Source organism: Salvelinus alpinus, chromosome 34 (assembly GCF_045679555.1).
Source record: "Salvelinus alpinus chromosome 34, SLU_Salpinus.1, whole genome shotgun sequence".
NCBI classification, from domain to species: domain Eukaryota; kingdom Metazoa; phylum Chordata; class Actinopteri; order Salmoniformes; family Salmonidae; genus Salvelinus; species Salvelinus alpinus.
The window spans coordinates 3,826,819-3,836,818 of NC_092119.1; the positions used below are offsets into that span (position 1 = coordinate 3,826,819).

A 10,000-nucleotide genomic window follows, 5' to 3' on the forward strand; every position below is an offset into this window, starting at 1 on the left:
TAATGGTGAGAGGTTTCCTTCCTCTCCGGCAACTGAGTTAGGAAGGACACCTGTATCTTTGTAGTAACTGGGTGTATTGATACACCATCCAAAGTGTAATTAATGACTTCACCATGCTCAAAGGGATATTCAATGTCTGCTTTTTTGTTTACCCATCTAACAATATGTGCCTTTCTTTGCGAACCATTGGAAAACCTTCCTCGTCTTTGTGGTTGAATCTGTGCTTGAAATTCACTGCTCGACTGAAGGACCTTGCAGATAATTGTATGTGTGGGGTACAGAGATGAGGTAGTCATTAAAAAAAAACATTTTAAACACTATTATTGCACACAGAGTGAGTCTATGCAACTTATTATGTCACTTGTTCAGCACATTTTTACTCTTGAACTTATTTAACAAAATGGTTGAATGCTTACTGATTCGAGACGTTTCAGCTTTTCATTTTTAATGAATTTGTCAACGTTTCTAAAAACATAATTCCACGTTTAACATTATGGGTTATTGTGTCTAGAACAGTGACACAAAAATGTACATTTAATCCATTTTAAATTCAGGTTGAAACACAACAAAATGTCTAGAAAGGTCATGGGGGTGTGAACGCTTTCTGAAAGCACTGTAGCCATTGTGATGAAATCATCACGGTTGTTCCATGAAATGAGTGCATTTTAAAACTTTTTTTTTAAAAAGTCTGTTATATTAAATTAAGTACCCTTTAATTAATACAGACCACGTGGAGAATTCAATACATCCCCCCCCCCCCCCCAAAAAAAAATGTATACGAATAAAGAGTATATACATTTTAACATGTTCCTCCATTCCTCTGTGACTTCCAGGAAGAGTTTTACCCCAACATTTCTCTATGTTTCTTCTTCTGATTATTATTTATTTAATGTGATTAGTGATTCATTTACATCTGTCCCTCATTCTAAGGTCAAACCTGTTACGTGAACTGAACTCTCGTTAAAAAAATAACAAATACAATCCAAAAGAAACATTGAATATCTAATAGTCAAATCATAGTGTAAAAAGCAGGTGAGCTGCTTCTACTCTGTTTGTCCATTTCCTGGTGTTTTGTGGGGGAAAAAAACGAGTGGGTTGAGCATAACACGTTAAGCCTGTTACCCATAGATACAACACACAACAAGGTTTAATTCCCCCCTGTCACAATGGAATTTAAGGCTGATTTAAAATTAAATGGCCAATCCTGTTACTTCATTTGGAGGTTAATAAACACTTACTATATAATTTAACCTTATTATTTTATTATTTAACCTTATGAGATGTGAAAACATGTTTTTTTATGAAGTTGAACATATTAGGTTTTTTGTTGTTGACCAAGTTCCACTTCTCAAAAGACACCGAATTGATGGAATGACCCCATATCTGTTTACATGGTGTTCTTAGGGCGAGGAGCAGGTACTGAACACTTATCAACCTGCCGCTGCCGACAACGGTTGCCACGGCAGCTAAACGAGGATGCGGCGTTGCCGTGAGGAAGTGGTCGCCGTAGATACAGGCCCGAGGGCAGCTGGTTTTGTGTGTGTGTGCTTCTCATTTGAATAATGCGTCCTAAATCTGTCAGTGCGTTGAGCAGCCGTATGCTCATTCAAACAACAAAACCCACCTCGTAAATACCACACAATCACTGCCTTTTGTTTTGGTGCTGTCGAGTTGTGTTTTTTAATTTGTTTGTTCGCCCCTCCCTGTGCTCTGTCTTTTTCTCAGCTTCCCCCTTTCTCTCAGTCCAAATAAACAGCCTGCCAAACAGAGTGTGTGTGTGTGTGTGTGTGTGTGTGTGTGTGTGTGTGTGTGTGTGTGTGTGTGTGTGTGTGTGTGTGTGTGTGTGTGTGTGTGTGTGTGTGTGTGTGTGTGTGTGTGTGTGTGTGTGTGTGTGTGTGTGAACTGTCTGTGTTTGTGAGCTGTCTGTGTCTCCTGGTATATGTAGCGTAGGTTATTCTGTTGCCTGCATGTTTAGTTTTATGCCCAGCACTAATCGCCCCCTTATAAATACAGTCATTTGAATCACATGTAAAATCTGAAGGTACGGGACATATCTGTAGAGGAGAGCTGTGTGTATATCAGGGCTGGTGCAGCATGTGTGTGTGTGTGTGTGTGTGTGTGTGTGTGTGTGTGTGTACGTTTGTCTGTGAGAGAGATAGAGAAAGTGGGGCCTCTCCATCTCTGCCCCCCCCCCCCTCCCCTATCAGATTAAGGCCAGTTATTATAATTGGGTGATAGAGAGTTGGCAGAACGCCCCTCTGTGTCCCATCTGTGCCAGTGTCACACACACACACACACACACACACACACACACACACACACACACACACACACACACACACACACACACACACACACACACACACACACACACACACACACACACACACACACACACACACACACACACACACACACACACACGTTCGTTCTACTATCCTTGTGGGGACCAAACGATTGATTTCCATTCAAAATCCTATTTTCCCTGACCCCTAACCATAGACCTAACCTTAACCCCAAACCCTAAATCTAACCCTAACCCTAACCTCTAATCCTTAACCCTAACCCTAACCCTTAATCCTTACCCGTAAACCTAAAATAGTCTTTTTCCTTTTTGGGAAAAGCTAACTTTTCCTTGTTTTACTATCCTTGTGAGTACTTCAGGTAAAACCAAAACACACCCACACGGACAGAAACAGAGTGGAGAAAGCAACGGAATAGGGCGATATATATAATGGCCACAGGGTGACGGAAAGAGGGAAAGAGAAAACTTGTGTAAAACAAGCGAAGGGGAAAGGGTTAGATTTCAGCCAGAGAGGAACAACGGATGATGACAGAGAGAGAGAGAGAGAGAGAGAGAGAGAGAGAGAGAGAGACAGAGAGAGAGAGAGAGAGAGAGAGAGAGAGAGAGAGAGAGAGAGAGACAGAGACAGAGACAGAGACAGAGACAGAGAGTGCGAGGTCAGGTGAGACGTACCTTGACGTCTGAGAAGAACGTCTTGAGCATGTTGGATGAAGGGTATCTGCTGTAGAAGAACATGAGCTTGGCCTTCTTCAGATGGTTGGGAGACAAGCCCTCCTGGATCTGACATGGCCTCAGTCAAGGAATGCAGTATATTACAGCTATCTGTTTATCAACAGGAACATAGTATATCACAGCTATCTGTTTATCAACAGGAACTTAGTATATCACAGCTATCTGTTTATCAACAGGAACATAGTATATCACAGCTATCTGTTTATCAACAGGAACTTAGTATATCACAGCTATCTGTTTATCAACAGGAACTTAGTATATCACAGCTATCTGTTTATCAACAGGAACTTAGTATATTTGGACGCCTTTCCTTCCAGTTCTCTGCTGCCTGCGACTGGAACGAATTGCAAAAATCTCTGAAGTTGGAGACTTTTATCTCCCTCAACAACTTTAAAAATCTGCTATCCGAGCAGCTAACCGATCGCTGCAGCTGTACATAGTCCATCTGTAAACTACCCACCCAATTTACCTACCTCACCCCCCATACTGCTTTTATTTATTTACTTTTCTGCTCTTTTGCACACCAGTATCTCTTCTTGCACATGATCATCTGATGATTTATCACTCCAGTGTTAATCTGCTAAATTGTAATTATTCGATTTATTGCCTACCTCATGCCTTTTGCACACATTGTATATAGATTCTCTTTTTTTCTACCATGTTATTGACTTGTTTATTGTTTACTCCATGTGTAACTCTGTGTTGTCTGTTCACACTGCTATGCTTTATCTTGGCCAGGTCGCAGTTGCAAATGAGAACTTGTTCTCAACTAGCCTACCTGGTTAAATAAAGGTGAAATAAAAAAAATAAAAAATAAATATCACAGCTATCTGTTTATCAACAGGAACTTAGTATATCACAGCTATCTGTTTATCAACAGGAACTTAGTATATCACAGCTATCTGTTTATCAACAGGAACTTAGTATATCACAGCTATCTGTTTATCAACAGGAACTTAGTATATCACAGCTATCTGTTTATCAACAGGAACTTAGCATATCACAGCTATCTGTTTATCAACAGGAACTTAGTATATCACAGCTATCTGTTTATCAACAGGAACTTAGTATATCACAGCTATCTGTTTATCAACAGGAACTTAGTATATCACAGCTATCTGTTTATCAACAGGAACTTAGTATATCACAGCTATCTGTTTATCAACAGGAACTTAGTATATCACAGCTATCTGTTTATCAACAGGAACTTAGTATATCACAGCTATCTGTTTATCAACAGGAACTTAGTATATCACAGCTATCTGTTTATCAACAGGAACTTAGTATATCACAGCTATCTGTTTATCAACAGGAACTTAGTATATCACAGCTATCTGTTTATCAACAGGAACTTAGTATATCACAGCTATCTGTTTATCAACAGGAACTTAGCATATCACAGCTATCTGTTTATCAACAGGAACTTAGTATATCACAGCTATCTGTTTATCAACAGGAACTTAGTATATCACAGCTATCTGTTTATCAACAGGAACTTAGTATATCACAGCTATCTGTTTATCAACAGGAACTTAGTATATCACAGCTATCTGTTTATCAACAGGAACTTAGTATATCACAGCTATCTGTTTATTGAAACATGATGCATTTCAACAGTAACAATTCATAAGTTGATTCATTGTTTTTTAATTGAAACCTGGGATCAAATTAAATATCATTACATACAAACACACGTCATGTGTGCGTGCGTGTGCGTGTGCGTTCGTGCGTGCGTGCGTGCGTGCGTGTTGCAGCACAGATGTGCCCCCTCTCTCAGCGAGCGGCGTGATGCCTTTAACAGTTCTATAATCTATCAGACATGAGGAGCCACGGGAGACCAATCAATAGAGGCCCGCAAGGTCAATTAACACCCCCCCCCCCCCCACTGCCACCCCCTAAAGAGGGCCTAACACCCCCCACCCCCCACTGCCACCCCCTAAAGAGGGCCTAACACCCCCCCCCACTGCCACCCCCTAAAGAGGGGCCTAACACCCCCCCCCACTGCCACCCCCTAAAGAGGGCCTAACACCCTCCCCCCACTGCCACCCCCTAAAGTGGGCCTAACACCCCCCCCCCCACTGCCACCCCCTAAAGAGGGCCTAACACCCCCCCCCCCCACTGCCACCCCCTAAAGATGGCCTAACACCCCCCCCCTCCCACTGCCACCCCCTAAAGATGGCCTAACACCCCCCCCCCCCACTGCCACCCCCTAAAAAGGGCCTAACACCCTCCCCCCCCCCCACTGCCACCCCCTAAAGAGGGCCTAACACCCCCCCCCCCCCACTGCCACCCCCTAAAGAGGGCCTAACACCCCCCCCCCCCCACTGCCACCCCCTAAAAAGGGCCTAACACCCTCCCCCCCCCCACTGCCACCCCCTAAAGAGGGCCTAACACCCCCCCCCCCCCCCACTGCCACCCCCTAAAGAGGGCCTAACACCCTCCCCCCCCCAATGCCACCCCCTAAAGAGGGCCTAACACCCCCCCCCCCACTACCACCCCCTAAAGATGGCCTAACACCCCCCCCCCCCACTGCCACCCCCTAAAGATGGCCTAACACCCCCCCCCCCCCCACTGCCACCCCCTAAAGAGGGCCTAACACCCCCCCCCCCCACTGCCACCCCCTAAAGAGGGCCTAACACCCCCCCCCCCACTGCCACCCCCTAAAAAGGGCCTAACACCCCCCCCCCCCCCCCACTGCCACCCCCTAAAGAGGGCCTAACACCCCCCCCCCCCACTGCCACCCCCTAAAGAGGGCCTAACACCCTCCCCCCCCCAATGCCACCCCCTAAAGAGGGCCTAACACCCCCCCCCCCACTACCACCCCCTAAAGATGGCCTAACACCCCCCCCCCCCCCCCACTACCACCCCCTAAAGATGGCCTAACACCCCCCCCCCCCCCACCCCACTGCCACCCCCTAAAGAGGGCCTAACACCCTCCCCCCACTGCCACCCCCTAAAGAAGGCCTAACACCCCCCCCCCCCCCCCCACCCCACTGCCACCCCCTAAAGAGGGCCTAACACCCCCCCCCCCCCCCCCTAAAGAGGGCCTAACACCCCCCCACCCCCCCCCCCACCCCTAACACCCCCCCCCCCCCCACCCCCCCCCCCCCCCACCCCCCCCCCCCCCCCCCCCCCCCCCCCCCCCCCCCCCCCCCCCCCCCCCCCCCCCCCCCCGTCAGCTCCGGGGACAGTTGAAGAACACCACTCACAACACTCTCTCTCTCTCATCCCCAGAGAGAGGCTTGGAGCTGGAGACTAAACGAACCCCTCCTTTCCCCCTCCTCTCCCTTCCCCCTTCTCTCCCTTCCCTCTCTCTCCCTTCCCCCTCTCTCCCTTCCCCCTCTCTCCCTTCCCCCTCTCCCTGCATCTCTAACCTCAGCTGAAAACGCTAGGTATGATAGGGGAAACGGAGAGAGAGTGAGAGGAGGACAGCTAGAGAGAGGAGGAGATGCCCAGCTAGAGAGAGGAGGAGAGGGGGCCAGCTAGAGAGAGGCGGTAAGGGGGCCAGCTAGAGAAAAGAGGAGAGAGCCAGCTAGAGAGAGAGGATGAGAGGGCCAGCTAGAGAGAGGAGGAGAGGGGGCCAGCTAGAGAGAGAGGATGAGAGGGCCAGCTAGAGAGAGGCGGAGAGGGGGCCAGCTAGAGAAAAGAGAGGAGAGCCAGCTAGAGAGAGAGGATGAGAGGTCCAGCTAGAGAGAGGAGGAGAGGCCCAGCTAGAGAGAGGAGGAGAGGCCCAGCTAGAGAGAGGAGGAGAGGGGGCCAGCTAGAGAGAGGAGGAGAGGCCCAGCTAGAGAGAAGAGGAGAGACCCAGCTAGAGAGAGGAGGAGAGGGGGACAGCTAGAGACAAGAGGAGAGGGGGCCAGCTAGAGAGAGGAGGAGAGGCCCAGCTAGAGAGAGGAGGAGAGGGGGCCAGCTAGAGAGAGGAGGAGAGGCCCAGCTAGAGAGAGGAGGAGAGGGGGACAGCTAGAGAGAGGAGGAGAGGCCCAGCTAGAGAAAAGAGGAGAGAGCCAGCTAGAGAGAGGAAGAGAGACCCAGCTAGAGAGAGGAAGAGAGACCCAGCTAGAGAGAGGAGGAGAGACCCAGCTAGAGAGAGGATGGGAGGGCCAGCTAGAGAAAAGAGGAGAGACCCAGCTAGAGAGAGAAGGAGAGGGGGACAGCTAGAGAAAAGAGGAGAGGGGGCCAGCTAGAGAGAGGAGGAGAAGCCCAGCTAGAGAGAGGAGGAGAGGGGGCCAGCTAGAGAGAGGAGGAGAGGCCCAGCTAGAGAGAGGAGGAGAGGGGGCCAGCTAGAGAGAGGAGGAGAGGGGGCCAGCTAGAGAGAGGAGGAGAGGCCCAGCTAGAGAGAGGAGGAGAGGCCCAGCTAGAGAGAGGAGGAGAGGGGGCCAGCTAGAGAGAGGAGGAGAGGGGGCCAGCTAGAGAGAGGAGGAGAGGCCCAGCTAGAGAGAGGAGGAGAGGCCCAGCTAGAGAGAGGAGGAGAGGCCCAGCTAGAGAGAGGAGGAGAGGGGGCCAGCTAGAGAGAGGAGGAGAGGGGGCCAGCTAGAGAGAGGAGGAGAGGCCCAGCTAGAGAGAGGAGGAGAGGCCCAGCTAGAGAGAGGAGGAGAGGGGGCCAGCTAGAGAGAGGAGGAGAGGGGGACAGCTAGAGAGAGGAGGAGAGGCCCAGCTAGAGAGAGGAGGAGAGGGGGCCAGCTAGAGAGAGGAGGAGAGGGGGCCAGCTAGAGAAGAGAGGAGAGGGGGACAGCTAGAGAGAGGAGGAGAGGCCCAGCTAGAGAGAGGAGGAGAGGGGGACAGCTAGAGAGAGGAGGAGAGGCCCAGCTAGACAGAGGAGGAGAGGGGGCCAGCTAGACAGAGGAGGAGAGGGGGACAGCTAGACAGAGGAGGAGAGGGGGCCAGCTAGACAGAGGAGGAGAGGGGGACAGCTAGAGAGAGGAGGAGAGGCCCAGCTAGACAGAGGAGGAGAGGGGGCCAGCTAGACAGAGGAGGAGAGGGGGACAGCTAGACAGAGGAGGAGAGGGGGCCAGCTAGACAGAGGAGGAGAGGGGGCCAGCTAGAGATGTATTTAACCCTATCTACATGTAAATGTTTTACATGTTAGTCATTTAACAGATGCTCTTATCCAGGGAGACATAAGCATGTCAGGTTAAGTGCCTTGCTCAAGGGGACATCAATAGATGTTTAACCGAGTCGGCTCGGGGACTGGAACCGGCAACCTTTCAGTTACTAGCCCAACACTAGGCTCCCTTTCTCTCTGTATTCTGGCCTGTAGAAAACACAGCAGTCATTAGGTCAGAAGCGTGTGTGTGTGTGTGTGTGTGTGTGTGTGTGTGTGTGTGTGTGTGTGTGTGTGTGTGTGTGTGTGTGTGTGTGTGTGTGTGTGTGTGTGTGTGTGTGTGTGTGTGTGTGTGTGTGTGTGTGTGTGTGTGTGTGTGTGTGTGTGTACGCTCAGGTTTCTCAGAAGAGTAGTCCCTGTATTAGGAAACAGATGACTCAGCCATGGTCACTGTGGTTTTTACCTGAACACACACACACACACACACACACACCATCGGCCTGGTGAGAGAGGGTAGGGGGAGGGAGGGGAACATTTCATCCCAGCTGTTTATTCACTACCTTTCTTTAGCTACCATTACACACACACACACACACACACACACACACACACACACACACACACACACACACACACACACACACACACACACACACACACACACACACACACACACACACACACATCCTGCACGTCTCCTCCTGAAGACTCATATTTATGTGGGCATTATTTTCCCTGTCGACCTTGAGCCTGGCTGAGGCGCTTTGGCTACGTGTGTGTGTGTGTGTGTGTGTGTGCGTGCGTGCGTGCGTGCGTGTGTGCAGCAGAAGTGAGACAATAACATCTGAAACCTGAACCGTTTGCCAGGTGTACGGGAAAAGAGAGGAGAGAGGGAAGAGAGAGGGAGGGAGGGAGGGAGAGAGAGGAGGAGAGGAGCGAGGGAAGAGAGAGGAGGAGAGGGAAGAGAGAGGAGGAGAGGGAGAGAGGGAAGAGAGAGGAGGAGAGGGAGAGAGGGAAGAGAGAGGAGGAGAGGAGAGAGGGAAGAGAGAGGAGGAGAGGGAGAGAGGGAAGAGAGAGGAGGAGAGGAGAGAGGGAAGAGAGCGGGGGGGAGAGGAGAGAGGGAAGAGAGTGGAGGAGAGGAAAGAGGGAATAGAGAGGAGGAGAGGAGAGAGGGAAGAGAGAGGAGGAGAGGAGAGAGGGAAGAGAGTGGGATGGAGGGAGAGAGGGAAGAGAGAGGGGGAGAGGAGAGAGGGAAGAGAGTGGAGGAGAGGAGAGAGGGAAGAGAGTAGAGGAGAGGAGAGAGGGAAGAGAGAGGAGGAGAGGAGAGAGGGAAGAGAGTGGGATGGAGGGAGAGAGGGAAGAGAGAGGGGGAGAGGAGAGAGGGAAGAGAGTGGAGGAGAGGAGAGAGGGAAGAGAGTGGAGGAGAGGAAAGAGGGAATAGAGAGGAGGAGAGGATAGAGGGAAGAGAGTGGAGGAGAGGAGAGAGGGAAGAGAGAGGGGGAGAGTAGACTGGGAAGAGAGTGGAGGAGAGGAGAGAGGGAAGAGAGTGGGATGGAGGGAGAGAGGGAAGAGAGAGGGGGAGAGGAGAGAGGGAAGAGAGTGGAGGAGAGGAGAGATGGAAGAGAGAGGAAGAGAGGAGAGAGGGGAGAGAGTGGGATGGAGGGAGAGAGGGAAGAGAGAGGGGGGAGGGAGAGAGGGAAGAGAGAGGAGGAGAGGAGAGAGGGAAGAGAGCGGGATGGAGGGAGGGAAGAGAGAGGAGGAGAGGAGAGAGGGAAGAGAGAGGAGGAGAGGAGAGAGGGAAGAGAGAGGGAGGGAGGGAGAGAGGGAAGAGAGAGGGGGGAGGGAGAGAGGGAAGAGAGATGGAGGGAGGGAGAGAGGGAAGAGAGAGGGAGGGAGGGAGAGAGGGAAGAGAGTGGAGGAGA

The 10,000-nt window shown here is 50.6% G+C and overlaps 1 protein-coding gene across 2 annotated transcripts in view; it reads right to left on the minus strand.

Annotated features, from left to right (window-relative positions):
- LOC139563628 (prospero homeobox protein 1-like) overlaps positions 1-10,000 on the minus strand; it is a 69,772-nt gene that overhangs the window by 39,914 nt on the left and 19,858 nt on the right. For both annotated transcript variants that reach the window (XM_071382467.1, XM_071382466.1), the window contains exon 5: positions 2,978-3,085. In XM_071382467.1, the coding sequence (XP_071238568.1) occupies positions 2,978-3,085 (108 nt within the window). The remainder of the gene's footprint in view (positions 1-2,977; positions 3,086-10,000) is intronic.